General features: G+C 38.7%; 1 protein-coding gene across 2 annotated transcripts in view; it reads left to right on the forward strand.

Moving 5' to 3' along the window:
- The window catches only part of LOC121383324 (arrestin domain-containing protein 17-like), a 35,814-nt gene that overhangs the window by 4,989 nt on the left and 11,958 nt on the right, over positions 1 to 18,867 (forward strand). For both annotated transcript variants that reach the window (XM_041513291.1, XM_041513283.1), the window contains exons 2-4: positions 1,970 to 2,831; positions 9,478 to 9,624; positions 18,207 to 18,433. In XM_041513291.1, coding sequence (XP_041369225.1) covers positions 2,714 to 2,831; positions 9,478 to 9,624; positions 18,207 to 18,433 — 492 coding nt within the window. In that variant the 5' untranslated portion in view covers positions 1,970 to 2,713. The remainder of the gene's footprint in view (positions 1 to 1,969; positions 2,832 to 9,477; positions 9,625 to 18,206; positions 18,434 to 18,867) is intronic.

The raw sequence follows: 18,867 nt of genomic DNA on the forward strand, positions 1-18,867 counted from the left end.
CTGATTTCCTTGCTCATCAGATTACGAATCGACTTTATAATTGGTTTCTGTTGTGTCAGGAAATCATCGAACCAGTGACTTTAATTAACCTGACTTAAAGGGACAGACCCCAGTTTTTAAACACTAAGGTATAGTTTTCACCTAAACTCTAGTTTCAACCCGTAAAAATGGACACTAAGTTTGGTTTATTTACAAACCTGTAACAAATTTGGATACAGCAGAGTGAAACAAGAGTCTGTGATGTTGAAATACCCTTAAAAATAGACTAAAACGCGACTCTATAACAGTTGCTTCTCATACGCACGTGTGTTTTTAAAAATATGAAAAGCAAAGCATTTTGTGGTATTAGGAACACCAGGATAACCAGAAACACTTCTTTTTTTACGGAAATGGATAATCTGAACAATAAAATAGAAGCAATGTTTGATTTCAGTGATCATAAACGGCTCTAATAGTGACAAATATGCCTTAGTGTTTAAAAACTAGGGTATGTCCCTTTAAGATAATTGCAGACATTCACTTAAATGCTACCAACACAGTTTGTACACGCTAACAGTACAGTAACAGTTTTGCTGGTTCCTGGCGGTTGAGAAATATTCTCAACTCTGTGTTCCCTCTGAGAATGAAGTTCAGTTTTGTCTCTTTTCCTCATGGTACCATCTGCAGGAAAAGCAATTACTAACACTGGTCTGTCGTCTCTGTATCTTGCTAAACAAAGCGCCGAGGAACAGTTTCTGGACATACTGTCGGCTGCTATAGTACCACCATTGTCAGTTTCGAAATTAGCCTTGTAAGTGTAGCGTCAAATATTGCGAAATAGAGAACTATATATATATATAGTTGTTTAGTCACCCGTAAACACTGTCACGCGCTTATACGCAGAATAGGCCTCCTACTAATCATAGCAACTAAGTACAGGCGTGTTACTGGCGTTGCTCACATATAGCATATGCAAAGCCAGCGGGTATACACAGTAAAGGCAAGTGTTCATACCGACTGGCTGGTATGTAGTGGGAGTATATTGTATACGAGAAAGCGGTTCATCGCAATTAAAATGGAGCTATTTGATGGAGAAAAAAAAAATGTTTTATTTAACAACGCACTCAACACATTTTATTTACGGTTATATGGCGTCAGACATATGGTTAAGGACCACACAGATTTTGAGAAGACCAGCGGATCATTGTTAACCTTTGACCCTTAAGTTGATCAAATGTATGGCTGATATTTCTTATCCACGTTCGATTCATTTTATATACCTACTTACTTACATTACATACGTATTTTGTTTCATTGTTGTTGAGGGTTTATTTGTGTGTGGTTTTCCATTTGTTTGTTTGGAATTCTTTTCTTCTTTTTTTTTTGAGGCTGGTGGTGGTGGGTTGGTTGTATTGCGTTGTATATTTTTAAATATTAATAAGTTGATCAAATGTATGGCTGATATTTCTTATCCACGTTCGATTCATTTTATATACCTACTTACTTACATTACATACGTATTTTGTTTCATTGTTGTTGAGGGTTTATTTGTGTGTGGTTTTCTATTTGTTTGTTTTGAATTCTTTTCTTCTTTTTTTTGTGGCTGGTGGTGGTGGGTTGGTTGTATTGTGTTGTATATTTTTATATATTAATATGAATGGACATTATATTATTTGTTCTTTTTGGTTTTTATTCTTGTTCGTTTTACCTTTTATGCTTTTATATATATATGTATTATCATTAGTTATTATTATTATTATTATTATTATTATTATTATTTATTTATTTATTAGCATTTGTTTTTATCTTAATTATCCCACATACAGCAGGCCTATATTTCATATTGTTTATTAAAAAGTCAAATTATACTATCTGTTTCATTCATCCGAGTACACAGCTTTACCAAAATAACTAAACATGAATAAGTAAATAACTAATGGTGATCTTTGAAAGCAATATGGTCAATTAGAAGTTGATTTCGTCCTTTCAGTCTGTGGGTGTATTGATTACAACAACACACTGCTTGTCCGTGGTGGTCTCCACAACGCTGTCTGTTGAAGTCATCAATCTCGTCTACGACATTCGTATCATCTCGTCTATAAACATTCGTATCACCTCGTCTACGACATTCGTTTCAACTGGTCTACGACTTTCCTTTCACCTGGTCTCACGGATATTCTGACCACGGCATAACTACATTTATTGATCCGATGAAGAACAAACTAGAAGACGGGGATTATGTTTCCAGTGGAAAGGTTACAGATAATTAAATCGTGTTGACTTTTGTCAGCTAAATGAAGAATTGGATTTTACCTGTTTCTGTGCGAAGCAACGAGTACAAGAAATAAGTCTCTCATAAGACATGTTACTGAAAAACAATTTAAGCAGATAACGAGCAATAGAAAATTCTGCTGTTAACACAGTGTAAGATCAACAGAGGTTATCGTGTTTGGATTAACGTGCTTACAAGCGTGAAAAGACGTCAAGTCATGAATACTCTATTGTTATAGGCTGTTACCATCATATCATTACAGTTAAAACTCTCCTTTAATTAAAGCAAACTGCTGGCAAATTCTTTTGATTTACAAGAAAAAATCCCAAACATACCCAAAAATTGTACAACGATAACTTCGCGTAGAGTTCAAAACGGTTGATGGGATTGGTTGTGAACACAATACTGCATTACGGGGAATTCATAACTTAGCTATCAATATTATAACTCACCGGTGGAGATATGGGTAAATTAACTGTATTTGAAATAGTACTGAGTAATCAACAATGTGTATATTACCCGGGACAAATGCTTCAAGGTCATGTGATTGTGGAATTGTCAGAAGAAATGAAAATGAGAGGTAAGTAATATGAATGAATATAAACCTATTTGATATATATTTAAAAAAATAAAATATGAAAATTAAAGAATTTACAATGGGTAGTTTTTTTAAGACTGAAGGTCACATCAACGTGAAGACTGGAAATTATCTTAGCGAAATTGTCTTATGCTAAGCGAACATTAAATTATACGGCTTGTTAAAACGTATCAAGATTCGACAGGCTAGCAACGTCACAATTATTCTTGCACACCCGTTGGCGAGAACACCATGTGTTATCTTTGATAACACATTGGTTGTTAACACACGTATGTGTGTTGACAATTTCAAGACATACGACTGGTTGCTCCTAGGTGATGACCAGGTCACCAGTGCCATGCAGCCAATGAAAAACAATACGATGGAAATAGATTACACTGTGACATATAGTTAACCTGACAATCATGTGTCTGTGACGCGTAAATTAGCTACAAGTGTAACGGCTATAAATAACTTTTAGTCGGAAAAGATGTTAAAATTAGCTTAAATCATGGTTTTTGAGGATATGTAAGAAATAGAATAATGTGTGGCCGTTAGATACCATTTATCTCACAACTCTATGATTAAAAACGTATCAAACTCGCTTTCGCTCGTTAGATACATTTTAAAACAACTCGTTGTGAGATAAATGGTATCTAACAGCCACTCGTGTATTATTCTCAATTTATTTTCATAACTGTGTGACAGTCTAGCCTCGCCCTGTCGCATCATTTTATACTAATGCAATATACAAAGAGAAATACATGTTAATCCTGTGTTATCACCATTCACGGCCACTGTCGGCGGTCTGATAAAAAAGATACAACACACAAATATATCACCATATATTCCAGCTCCACAACTGTTGTAACAAAGATCGTGGAATGTACTATCCTGTCTGTGGGATGGTTCATATAAAAGATCCCTTCCTGCTAATCGAGAAGAGTAGCCCACGAAGTGGTGACAGCGGATTTCCTCTCTCAATATCTGTGTGGCCCGTAACCATATGTCCGACGCCATATAACCGTACAGAAAATGTGTTGAGTGCCTCGTTAAATAAAACATTTCCTTCCTTTCTTCTATCCCCATATATTTGTCTGTGTGTTTTAACAAACAAAACTAAACAAAAGCCTACAAAAGATCGAGTTTATCCAAACGATATCGAAGTATGGCGTGCAATAGTAAGAAAACTAATTTATACGGATGGTTTATTCTGAACTGTTAGATAATAAAATATTCTTCATACTGTATCTTTCAGATTGTTACAACAATTTTAGTTTATTATATATAGTATTATAACAAGATGAAGTTTTAAAATAAACGCTTTATCCATCAACGGTGAACAAAATCTACTGAATCGAAACTACCTAGAGATTTGTTTTTTTGTATTCATTTTGTATGTCGTTGTGAGGTTGTTGTTTTTTGTTGGGGGTTTTTTTGGGGGGAAGTGTTGTTGTTGTTTTTTTTCCGCCTAAAATTGTTCTCATGTTTAATGTGCGCGGCAACGGCTGGGCTACCATGAACGACGTCGCTTATATGAAAACACTGCTGTATTGACAATAATAAAATCGTACCACCACCACCCCACGTCCACCTACCCCCATCACACCCCTCCCCCCCAAAAAAAAGAAGAAAAAGAAGAAGCTGAATATAACAAAATCAAAGAAACAAACAAACAAATAACAAAAACAGAATATCAACAAGAAAACTGACAAACACCCAACGCAAAGCAACAGTAAGAAGGAAATGTTTTATTTAACGACGCACTCAACACATTTTGTTTACGGTTATATGGCGTCAGACATATGATTAAGGACCACACAGATATTGAGAGAGGAAATCCGCTGTCCCCACTTCATGGGCTACTCTTTTCGATTAGCAGCAAGGGATCTTTTATATGCACCATCCCACAGATAGGATAGTACATACCACGGCCTTTGTTACACCAGTTGTGGAGCACTGGCTGGAACGAGAAATATCCCAATGGGTCCACCGACGGGGATCCATCCTGGACCGATTGCGCATCAAGCGAACGCTTTACCACTGTGCTACGCAAAGCAAACGGCACCAGTTGAACCATTAGGAAGGTCTGCTATGTGACCTATTTCATATATCGATTTAACTGAATTTTAAAGTGAACAACCTGATCGAAATGAAACAGAGCAATCTTCACAGTACACCAGCGGCATGTATTTTTAATGATCGGTATATTTGATTGCTAGATCAAATTATTTAATCGAGATAATGTAAGATGGGTTTAGCCTATGCCACGAGGGATGTGATCCGAACGCAGTATTCCATGTTGCGTGTGTACAAAAGTATGTTACAGTTTCAGGACATCACTGTCAGGAAATGTAGTCGTAATTTTGGAATACATGTATTCCCAAATAGTCATACATAATTTCCATGACGTATTGGCTTATTATGGCACTGGATACTGTGACTTCACAGTACGTATAGCGCATTATGGCACTGAATATTGTGACTTCACAGTACATATGACGCATTATGGCACTGAATACTGTGACTCCACAGTACGTATGGCGCATTATGGCACTGAATAATTGACTCCACAGTACGTATGACGCATTATGGCACTGAATACTGTGACTTCACGGTACGTATGGCGCATTATGACACTGAATACTGTGACTCCACTGTACGTATGGCGCAATATGGCACTGAATACTGTCTCTTCACGGTACGTATGGCGCATTATGGCACTGAATAATGTGACTCCACGGTACGTATGACGCATTATGGCACTGAATACTGTGACTCCACGGTACGTATGACGCATTATGGCACTAAATACTGTGACTTCACGGTACGTATGACGCATTATGGGACTGAATAACTGAATACTGTGACTCCACAGTACGTATGACGCATTATGGCACTGAATACTGTGACTCCACGGTACGTATGACGCATTATGGGACTGAATAACTGAATACTGTGACTCCACAGTACGTATGGCGCATTATGACACTGGATACTGTGACTTCACGTTACGTATGACGCATTATGGCACTGGCACTGAATACTGTGACTTCACGTTACGGATGGCGCATTATGGTACTGAATACTGTGACTTCACGGTACGTATGTCTTATTATGGCACTGAATACTGTGACTTCACGGTACATATGGCTTATTATGGTACTGAATACTGTGACGTCACGGTACGTATGTCTTATTATGGCACTGAATACTGTGACTTCACGGTGCGTATGGCGCATTATGGCACTGAATACTGTGACTTCACGGTACGTATGTCTTATTATGGTACTGAATACTGTGACTCCACGATACGTATGTCTTATTATGGCACTGAATACTGTGACTCGACGGTACGTATGTCTTATTATGGCACTGAATACTGTGACTCCACGGTACGTATGTCTTATTATGGCACTGAATACTGTGACTCCACGGTACGTATGTCTTATTATGACACTGAATACTGTGACTCCACGGTACGTATGGCGCGCATTATGAATACTGTGACTTCACTGTGACTTACTGGCGCATTATGGCACTGAATACTATGACTTCACGGGTGGCGCATTATGGCACTGAATACTGTGACTTCACGTTACGGGTGGCGCATTATGGCACTGAATACTGTGACTTCACGTTACGGGTGGCGCATTATGGCACTGAATACTGTGACTTCACGTTACGTATGGCGCATTATGGCACTGAATACTGTGACTTCACGTTACGGGTGGCGCATTATGGCACTGAATACTGTGACTTCACGTTACGTATGGCGCATTATGGCACTGAATACTGTGACTTCACGTTACGGGTGGCGCATTATGGTACTGAATACTGTGACTTCACGGTACGTATGGCGCATTATGGTACTGAATACTATGATTTCACGGTACGTATGGCGCAATATGGCACTGAATACTGTGACTTCACGGTACGTATGGCGCATTATGGTACTGAATTCTGTGACTTCACGTTACGTATGGCGCATTATGGCACTGGCACTGAATACTGTGACTTCACGTTACGGGTGGCGCATTATGGTACTGAATACTGTGACTTCACGGCACGTATGGCGCATTATGGTACTGAATACTATGATTTCACGGTACGTATGGCGCAATATGGCACTGAATACTGTGACTTCACGGTACGTATGGCGCATTATGGTACTGAATTCTGTGACTTCACGTGTAATAAGTATATCTAGAAGAAGGGGGTTGGGGATCTCGAGCATTACTTTTTATAGAAGTTTGTTGCTGACGTATATTTAATATCTATGAAAAGCTAGACATAATTAGGGGGGAAACAGTAACAGAACAGAACAGATCTTAGTTAAATATGTGTGTGGCACCAGAGGATTATATATATGCAACAAATAAATAAATATACACATGCAACAATAAAAATAATAATAGAAATATGTGAACTATAAAATAACAAGACAGTGGCAATTCTCGCCAAAACGCTTGTATTTGTAAACGCCTTTGTAAGGTACATCCGAGGTGTTTTAAATTCGCTCTTTTTATCATTTAAACTGTAAAACGATTTGAGGGTACTACCTCCCCCTCCCCCTCCCCCTTCCCCTCCTAACGAAGTCTCCAGCTGTAATTGCCCTGGACCCCTTTCCACGAAGCGATATGTGCGCTAAGATCACTATCAAGTGCATAACTGTAGTTAAGATGATCTTAGCGTTAAAATCGCTTCGTGGGAAAGGGCCCAGGTGGTCAATCCATGTTAAATTAACATACGTGAGCTGGACGTAGCCCAACGGTAAAGCGCTCGCCTGATGCGCGGTCGGTCTGTGATTCTCTGTCAGTGGGTCCATTGGGCTATTTCTCGTTCCGGTATATTAAAGGACGTGGTATATGCTATCCTGCCTGTGGGATGGTGCATATAAAAGACCCGTTGCTACTAATGGGAAAATGTAGCAGGTTTCCTCTTTTAGACTATATGTCACAATTACAAACTGTTTGATATGCAATAGCCGATTATTACTATATCATTGTGCTCTAGTGGTGTTGTTAAACAAAACAAACTTTAACTTTAAATTAACATATTCCCCGCATTGTCCTGAAACCTAAGAGGGCGTCACTCGACCAGTAAATTACAATAAATTACCAGACCTTTTTTCAATGTGACCTTGATGGCTATATTTGTGTGGTGCGTGCCATATATTCAACGTATCACATACCACGACTAATGGACCATGCGTGTGAGAAAAATGCACTGGCTTTCCGGTATAAATTACTGCTAGAATTACAATTGTTTGAAGCACGCCGCACAAATCGTTAGTGATCGCCCATTGATTCCGTCTATTGTTCTTATAAACATATCAAGAAATAACGAAATGACATGAGCTTCCGACATAATATGGTCCTAAACTGCCACTGATTTTTAAAACACAATGGCGACACGTGAGGTTTTGGTATTTCGACAATATGGGTAGTTGAAGTGAATCTCGTATGTGATGGAACCGGCCTCGGTGGCGCAGTGGTTAAGCCATCGGACTATAAGCTGGTAGGTATAGGGTTCGCAGCCCGGTACCGGCTCCAACCCAAAGTGAGTTTTTAAGGGCTCAGTGGGTAGGTGTAAGGCCACTGCACACCCTCTTCTCTCTCTCGCTAACCTCTAACCAACTAACAACTAACCCACTGTCCTGGTCAGATAGCCCAGATAGCTGAGGTGTGTGCCCAGGAGAGCGTGCTTGAACCATAATTGGATATAAGCACGAAAATAAGTTGAACTGAAAATGAAATGATGAATGATGTTGTTGGTAATCATCTTTATTGTTTCTTAGACACGTTTTTTAAAAAACCCTTAAAAAAATCCCTAACCAAACAGTCCATATATCTATGTGTGTCTCAGGTGCAATAGTCGCTTCAGTTATTTTATTGCTTTAAGCTACAAGCTGATCAACACAGCAGATGTTCACACACAATATATATATACACACACAAGAGAATTTTATTATCAAATTGTACGTTGATCAAATATAAACGTGAATGTTTAAGAAGATTTAAACACAGTTTGTGACACATGTATTCTAAAAGTTATAATGGTTGTTTTGTTTAACGGCACAACTAGAGCACATTGATTTATTAATCATCGGCTATTGGATATCAAACATTTGGTAGTTTCGACCACAGGTATCCCCAAACCATAACGTCAGATATGTTATAGTAACGTTACTCTTTATAGATGTAACTATAGTATTTGTAATAGGGGTTTCTGTTTGGGGGTACCTGAGGTTTCGACATATTATATTATAGTCTTAGAAAGAAAACCCGCTACATTTTTTTTCTCATTAGTAGCAAGAAATCTTTTATATGCAACACCATACAGACAAGATAGCACATACCACGACCTTTGATATACTAGTCGCGGTGCACTGGTTGGGACGAGAAATAGACCAATGGGCCCACCGACAGGGATCGAACCTAGACAAGCGCTACGTTCCAGCCCGCTCTAAAAATTATTTCCAAACTAAACTACCCACTTTCGTACGCGTTCTGAAGTTATTTCAGTTGCTTTTTTAATTTGTGTCCGTCTCCTGTCGGTAGGAATTAATAGCTTAACATTCCAACTATTATATTTGTGTTGTATTTACAGCTAAACAATTTAATTGATGGTTATGCTCCGTTGACAGGAATACGACTCCAGTTTTACGGTGGGTCCCAGGTTCACTGGACAGAGCGACATTCCACGGGTTCCGGCAAGAACAGACGAACAACCACACGACATTACAGCGCTTCAGAACAGTACTTCAACAGCGTCCTCGTCCTCTTTGGAAAAGGTATCCTATTGTAATACACAAGCTTCTTTTTTTTTCTTTTTTTTTTTTTTTGGGGGGGGGGGTGGGGGGTGAGTGGGTGGGGGATGGGGTGAGTGGGTGGGGGATGGGGTGGAGTGTGTGTGTGTGTGTGTGTGGGCGAGACGCAGCCCAGTGGTAAAGCGCTCGCTTGGTGCGCGGTCGGTTTGGGATCGATCCCTGTCAGTGGGCCTATTGGGCTATTTCTCGCTTCAGCCAGTGCACCACGACTGGTACATCAAAGGCCGTGGTATGTGCTATCCTGTCTATGGTGCATATACAAGATCCCTTGCTGCTAGTCGAAAAGAGTATCCCATGAAGTGGCGACAGCGGGTTTCCTTCCTCAATATCTGTGTGGTTCTTAACCATATGTCCGACGCCATATAACCGTATCTAAACTGCGTTCAGTGCGTCATTAAATAAAACATTTTTTTCTTTTTCTGTCTTTTTTTTTTCTCTCTTTTTATCCCCTTGTTTGTATGGGGTTTTTTTATATTAACACTAACACAGTATATATACTCTTTAAACAAAGTAGGGGAATGTAGGATAGGAAATAACAGCCAATTAAAGAAGTATCATATGAAGATCATGGTCTAGGAATAAATGCACGTCTGTTGTCAATAATGGGTAATACCCCCACCACTCGTCAAACATTTGTTTATTCCACGTGGCAGCCTACGTTTCAATCTTCCACTCCTCTTGCAGCGCCTGGCCAAGTTCAGCTAAAGTAGCCGGCGTTTCCGTTGACGTCGCCGTACACGTCTTCCGATCATGTCCCAGACGTGCTCTGTGGGGGAAATGTCAGGGCCCATTGAAGTCCATGGCATTCTGGTAGCGTTTTGCTGCTACTACACAAAACCCCAGCAATTATACCGAATTATTTCTAAAGGCTTACAACAATTTGGACATTTTGCAATAAAGCGGTACTATGATGAATATTCTAAATAAATTCACAATAATAAAAATTTAAACCTGAGTCTGCAAATTTAAAGAAGATGCTAACAAATGTGAAATACTAGTATTCAGAACACGACACATCCCCCTGAGTTACAAAACGTGTGGTACTCGTGGACACGTGTTGCGTCACTCTTGCTAAAAGGTTCAACATTTAAAGGGACATTATACTGAGTTTGCTGCAATTTTTAAGATGTTATCGACTAACATAGACTTTTTATCGATTGTAATTACATATCAAATATATTTTCCTGCATAAAATATTAGTGGCTGTATATTAAACGTGTTTCTGATCGTTCCAATATTTGTACTACGTTATGCCCGGCGCAGACGAGCGTTTTTTAACGCATGCGTCTGCGTTAATAAACGCAGGCTCAACGCAGACGGATGCGTCTCGTGTGCGCCTACCTGCGATGCGTTCCTGCGATCCACTGACGATTTCTTTTATTAATTAATTTATTTATACTTTACTCTAGGAAAAATAACAAAGATTAAATATAATTTATTAATACATTTTAAAACATAATAAACTTTATTTAAAACATTATGTACAATATACTATTACGATATAAATCTTTCTTATTTCACAATTGTTTGTTTTAATTATTATTATTAGGCATAGTACAATGAATGCAATAATTTATATTTTTTAATTTCATCTATTTAGAAATGTCATTAATTACACATGCCTAGTCTTTGTTTCAAAGATGAGCAGATGGAAATTATTTGTGTTGAAACATTTACATGTTAGTCATTTTAATGGTCTGTTTTCACCATCACTGAAACCAATAATTGTTAATTTCGTTATATACAGATATATAGACAGATGATTGGTCAATATAAAAATGTGAACGCAACGCAGACGCAAGTAGGCGCACACGTGCGTTTTTAGACGGATGCGGCAGGAGACGGATGCGTTTGTGCGTCTAAAATCAAACATGTTTGATATTTGAAAAATCGACGCAGCGCTAAAAAACGCAACGCAGACGTGTTTTTGCTGCGTTCGTACGGATGCGTTTTTTTAACGCAAGACGCATGCGTTAAAAAACGCTCGTCTGCGCCGGGCATTAAATTTCATTTTTTTTATTTCCTAAAATATGTTTTTTCGTACGTACGACATAATTTGAAGACAAAATCCAGTTTCGACTACTTACAAATATTAAGAAGACCAGAAACACATTGAATATACAGACACTGTTATTCTAAACAAGAAAATACATTTAATATGTAAGTTTAATCGTAGAAATATTTCATTAGTCGGAAACATCTTACAATGCAGCAAACTCAGGAATGTCCCTTTAATATATATTAAAAGGAATTCACTGTGAAGAGCCACATGATTTACGTTTTAAAATGTACAAACGGTGATGAGTTTTATATCTGACAGTAACAACCACCCAAGAACGGACCCTCTCTAAAGCGGAATTCTCTCAAAACCGGACGTTTTCCAAAGTCTTGTGAATTACGCATCTTTTAACACTAAAGTTTACCTCTCTAAACCGGAAACCTCTCTAAATTGAACAGCGGACGAATAATTTAGTCCGAAACTATTCATTTTGTGCAGTTTGTACCTCTGAAAACCGGACGACCAGACCGTTGTCAATCATACATAAACAGCCCGTAAAATACAATTATTTGTGTTACATAACTTAATCTAAAATTTTAAAATTCTTAATTTCCTCACTATTTGCATCGGAAAGCGCCATAGTTCACTATATATAAAAACGTTACACGTGCCTTTACGTGCTCCCATGGGCGTCAATCCGGCTTTAAAAGTGTGTGTGTGGGGGGGGGGGGGGGGGGGGTGTGTGTGTGTGTGTGTGTGTGTGTGTGTGTAAGAAAGGAATGTGAATGAAAATCATAAAGCTACACAGTAGTGGTTAAACTTTTAATTAAAGAAAACAAATCCAAATTGCAAATCAAAACGTTGATGTCTGACAGTTTAACAAAATAGTTATCTATGTTTTAAAACCGACCAAAAGCAGTACGTGTGTTGCTTCTTTTTTTTGTTGTTGCTGTTATTGTTGTTGTTGTTGTTGCTGGTGTTGTTGTTGTTGCTTTTGCTAAACGAAAAGGGGGGGGGGGGGGGCATTTATATAGATTGTCCCCCGGCGTTGAAAAGTGAGGGGATGCCCATGCGTGCTCCTAGTATTTTGTTTACAGAACTGTACATCACGTGACAGCTTTGATATCTATAACAAACATAATTATAGTTTGCTTCAAAGATTAACAAAACAATGTTTTTCTAGTGTTTGAATTTGAATTTGTTTTTAAACCGTTATTTAGCACACTAAAGAGTAGGCAAAAGTAATGTTGCCTTTTCGGTACCGAAAAGATGTCAGTAGCGTTTCATTGCCATTTTGGAACGTCCAGCCTAAACTTCACCGTATTGAACTATCATCCGATGATAAAATTAAACTCATTAAACGTTTTTAAAAATAGTCCTATATAAGCAAACATTAAAATATCTTAAGTCAAAGGTTCTTTATTGGAATATTAACTGTTCGATTCATCTTCAATACATATATACAGCCTAATTTGAATAGGATACCAGTGGAAACAAACGACAACAAAAGGTTTTGTATCAATGCAAATCCTTAAAAATCGGACACCTCTTAAAACTGGACAAAATTATTGTTCCCATGCATGTCCGGTTTAGAGAAGTTTCACTATATATATGTGTGTGTGTGTGTGTGTGTGTGTGTGTGTGTGTGTGTGTGTGTTATGTATTTGTATATGTACACACACACACGCACGCACACACACACACGTGTATCGATTATTGCATGAGTGGGAGTGCCGAGCTAGAGCGAGGGTATAAAACAATTTACAAACGAGTTTCATAAATTTCTTATGGGCTCCAACGAATGTTATAAATTTTTTATTATCCATAAAGTGTGCTTTATAACAAACGTTAAATATGGTTGTAATCGCTTCACAATCAAGGTTAACAAAATTCAGCGATGTCCATTACAGTGACGTGGAATGATGTCAATATCATAGTCGAGACCGTCGCAAGCCTGCAATTAACTATAGCAACTACAGTGACGTCAGAAGTGTGCTATAACAGTTTTCAATGTATTATTATATCCCCGGCTATAAAGATGAAGTGGGAAAATACGATATTTATATGACCGTATATTGTGGACCATTTGATGGATATATATATATATATATATATATATAATTATTTAAGAAGAATTAATCGCAAAACGCGATAAACGGCACTATACACACCCAATCCTAAATACGTTTTATTCCAAACCACCATAAACACTACGCTACGGTGGCTGGGAAAGGACATCACATCAAATTATTGTTCTCGATCTATCGACTTAGGGACCGTAACAAAAGTATATTGAAGCCAGAGAGACTAAGTCACTTAGTCTGGGGGGGGAGGGGGTTTACGATTTCAACATCTCCATTTAGTCTTTTTATCACTTTTGGCTTCACTTGCTTTGAACTTGAAAATCATCATACAAACACAACCCAAAAGGCTTCAAAACACTGGCCAGGGTATTTATTGTCGACCTACTGCCCATGCAAACCAGGATATTTTCACAGGAAAGAGTTCTGATATCATGTGACGACATGAATAAACTAAACGTAGGTACCATGGCAGTCTCCAGATATCACCAGATTGATCGATTTTTCATGAACAAAGACAAACCAAATTATGAGGATCATGATTTTCCAGAGCCCAACGCCAAACTAAATCCATCTGGCTATTTGATCTTAGAAAAGAAAAGGGGACAGTCACCAGCAAGGCAACCTTGTATTAGAGCAAGAAGTTGCTCCCCCAAACGAGGTCCTTCTTTGTCTTTATCCCGCAGTAGGTCACTATCACCACCTGGTAGAAAGTTGAATGATGAAAGTCAAAATAAGTTTGTGCGAGATAGCCAAGGTAGGCTACACTTTGTAGTTCCTCGCACAGGGACCCATCATATATACCTTCGCCCTGTTCGTTATCACAGCTCAACAGCACAGAATCATGCTAACGATCTACATGAGATCCTCAAAACTCAGTTTCCTGATAAACATGCTGTAGGCCTAATCACTGATGGTGGCCCAGATTGGTCTGTCAATTGTTACCATAATATGTATATTTATGGCAATTTGTGGAAAAGTCTCAATCTAGACTATCTTGGGATCACCCAGCATGCTCCTGGGAACTCGAAAGAAAATCCGATTGAGCATGCCTGAGCACCTAGGTCAAAGGATTTGACATCTGTTGTACTACCCAGGCATGTTGAATCGGATACAGAGTATGCTGATGATCCAGAGGTAAAGGACAGATTGGACTTCGACAATGCTTGTAAAATAGCCGGCTCGTACTGGAAAAACAAGACGTATGACACTTTTGAGGTTATTCCTCATCCAGTATTGTGTAATGACCAGCCATATCCCCAGAATGACTTCGAGGGAATTAAAGCTTACTTTTCGAAACCAAAGGTAACAGAGGACTCCTCGTACAAGACTGAAATGGCATTTCTTATGTCACATTGCATACGTAGGTGCCATGGATTAGAGTTTGTGAAGTGTCAATTGAAATCCTGCGCCCACTGTTCAAGGCAGCCACCAAAAGCTGCAGCCTTCATGTCCAACCTCTACACACAAGGTGGACACAGTTTCTCCCCAACTCCTGATCCGTCTTTCCCAGAACGTTAGATGACATACATTGGTATGAAAGGTAATCCAGCTGATCCTGGAAATGTGGACAAAAACTGTCCATCAATTCGGGGTCATTGGGAAGCATGCACCTTTGGCTGCAGCTATGTGTTTTTGTCACCCGCTGACAAAGACAAACACATAAAGGTATGTCACTACCTCCAGAATAGAGCCGAAAAACGGCAATTGCAACAGCAAAAAAGAAGTGAAAAGAAGCATAAATTATCTCAAATTGCTGGAAAATATGACTTGAGAAATAGGCCAACTTGGAGCTTATGTCATTGGCGTCTGATGAAAGATACCAATGGGCATATTGTCATTGGATGTATAGTTTAATAGTTACAAAGCCTTTCAGAGTGCCTTGGTTGGCCTCATATCACTGTTTAAAAACATTGTTTCACTATGTGCATTCATGAATAAATACTGTTTGTATTTTTTATATTACTACTGTCTTCCTTTGGTCTTTTCCAAACCTTGTTCTGTAACGTCAATTTGGATGAAGCCAGAGTCAACTGCCCATTTAGTCTTTTTGAGGGGGGTGGGGGGTCAGAATCAAGACTAAGTGACTTAGTCTCTCTGGCTTCAATATACTTTTGTTACGGTCCCTTACTATCTCGATCGATCGACTTACTATCTCGATCGATCGACATACTATCTCGATCGATCGACTTAATATCTCGACGACCAGTGATCCATAACTGGTTCAACAAAGGTCATGGTTTGTGCAACCGAGCGAAAATCCCACTCGTTTGGGCAGGCACAGTTTTAAAATGTCCACATGCCTTTAAATGGTGTAACCAGCGCCAAATGACTGGCATATCAAAATATTTTGTATGTGCCGTCCTTTCTGTGGGAAAGTGCATATAAAATACCATTTGCTGCTAATGGGAAAATGGGACAGGTTACCTGTCAAGACTACGTGTCAGAATTGCCAATTGTTTAACATCCAATAGCCGATTATTAATTCATTAATGTGTTCTAGAGGTGTCGTTGAACAAAACAATTTGAACGATTTAAAGGGACATTTCTGGGTTTGCTGCTATGTTTAAGATGTTATCGACTAACAGAGACTTTTTGACGATTTTAATTACATATCAAATATATTTTTTTGCATAAAATATTAGTGACTGTATATTAAACGTGTTTGTGATCGTTCTAATATTTGTACTCGGTTAAATTTCATTTTATTTCCTAAAATATTTTTTTTTCGTACGTACCAAATTATTTGAAGATAAAATCCAGTTTCGGCTTCTTACACATATTAAGACGACCAGAAACACATTGAATATACAAACACTGATATTCTAAACAATAAAATATATTTAATATGTAAGTTTAATCGTAGAAATATTTGATTAGTCGGAAACATCTTACAATGCAGCAAACTCAGGAATGTCCCTTTAAGAGAAACATCTTACAATGCAGCAAACTCAGGAATGTCCCTTTAAGAGAAACATCTTACAATGCAGCAAACTCAGGAATGTCCCTTTAAGAGAAACATCTTACAATGCAGCAAACTCAGGAATGTCCCTTTAAGCAAATGTAACAAAGTATATGGCATCTCTTGGCCCAAGATGTCCCAATGACATCTTGGGCCGAGCACTGCCCAAGATGTCCCAATTGCTACAGATACAGACGTAGTTGCCGTAGCTATTGCATCAGTGGGTGCACTTGAGAGTTGTGAACAGTGGGTGGCTTTTAGTACAGCGTATACATACCTGCTCACATTATCCCGACCAAATTCATAGGGTAAAGGGAATGGGGATTAGTTCTTCTCCAATTATGGAAAAGAAAAAAAATGACCTGTACATGTCGTGGCCTGTATTTATGTGTTGGATGATTACCTAGATGAATGTCATAGTTTGGTTGATATACTGCATATTGTGTTTTTAACTACAAACGTGAACATTGTTGCCTATGGGATTTTATATGGTGTAGTATAACCTATAATGGTATTCCAGTCGCCTATCTTGACGGAAAGCCTCGAGTTCGAAAGTCGATCGATCGAGATAGTAAGTCGATCGATCGAGATAGTATGTCGATAGATCGAGATTGTAAGTTGATCGATCGAGATAGTAAGTCGATCAATCGAGATATTAAATCGATCGATGAAGAAAAATAATTTGATGTGATGTCCTTTCCCAGCCACCGTACTACGCCAGTTTCTCTGCAATCTGCGATATATAATCAAACAATCGTATCGCGTTTTGCTGAAAACTGAATTTGAACTTGTGTTTGTCTACATGTGAACCGTGTCCAAGTAGTGTTCGCACAGTGGTTTTTAATATGGCGTTTATCGCGTTGTTTTGTTATCGCGTTGTTTCGTTATCGCGTTGATTATAGTTGGCCTACTTCTATAACTGAGTTTGACGCCTCATAAATAAGACGAGAAACTCAGTTATGGAAGTACTGTAATCGTGGTTCAATCCATATATGCTCCACCTATTAGTGTTGAGTACAGCCGTATTAGATTATTCTGAGATTGTTATTATATGCGTCATCTTCGTATATCATTTTAAAAGTCGACGCCCCACCCTAACCACCTGCGCCCCTACAGAAATATGGTTGAAATGATATAATGGAATTGATTCTCTTCAAAAAGGGGCGGGACGTAGCCCAGTGGTAAAGCGTTCGCTTGATGCGCGGTTGGTCCAAGATCGATCCCTGTCGGTGGACCCATTGGGATATTTCTCGTTCCAGTCAGTGCTCCACAACTAGTGTAACAAAGGCCGTGGTATGTACTATCCTGTCTGTGGGATGGTGAATATAAAAGATCCCTTGCTGCTAATCGAAAAGAGTAGCCCATGAAGTGGCGACAGCGGGTTTCCTCTCTCAGTATATGTGTGGTCCATAACCATATATCTGACGCCATATAACTGTAAATAAAATGTGTTGAGTGCGTCGTTAAATAAAACATGTCTTTCTTTGATTCTCTTCACAAACAGCTGAAGGTCAAAGTGGGGACAACCCAGTGCTACCTGCAGGCAGATACAGCTACCAGTTCAACTTCCAGTTACCTTGTGACATACCATCATCTTTCGAGGGTTCTGTCGGCCGTGTGCGCTACTGGCTGAGCTGCGTCATAGACAAACCCTGGAAGTTTGACCACAACACGAAGAAGGCGTTTACGGTCATAAACCTGCTGGATTTAAACACAGAACCAACCGCTGTTGTAAGAATATTACTATACTTCTAAACAGATGCTCTCACATATACGTATAATTGTAGTTGAACTGACACCCACACCCAAACAAAAACAAAAACAGAGAAAAAAATCCTATGTCTTTTTCAGTTCTATTAAACAAACACACACACGCACGCACGCTAATAATAATAATAATTAATGTGGACTGATGAAATTCACTTTATTCATTTCAATTTATTTCCGTGCATATTTGCAATTCCGGTTCAAGGAAGTTGTCCTGGACCCACACCTCAGCTATCTAGGTTATCTGGCTCTAATGAGTATAATGAACTAATGAACACCCACATAATTAGTAATTTAAAAAAACAACAACATGCAAACTAATAAAAGAAATCAGAATAGATTTAAGAAGCAGTAGCCCCTACAAACAGTACTAATATACACAGTCTGGGCACACTGTT

The sequence above is a fragment of the Gigantopelta aegis genome, chromosome 2 (genome assembly GCF_016097555.1).
Source record: "Gigantopelta aegis isolate Gae_Host chromosome 2, Gae_host_genome, whole genome shotgun sequence".
NCBI classification, from domain to species: domain Eukaryota; kingdom Metazoa; phylum Mollusca; class Gastropoda; order Neomphalida; family Peltospiridae; genus Gigantopelta; species Gigantopelta aegis.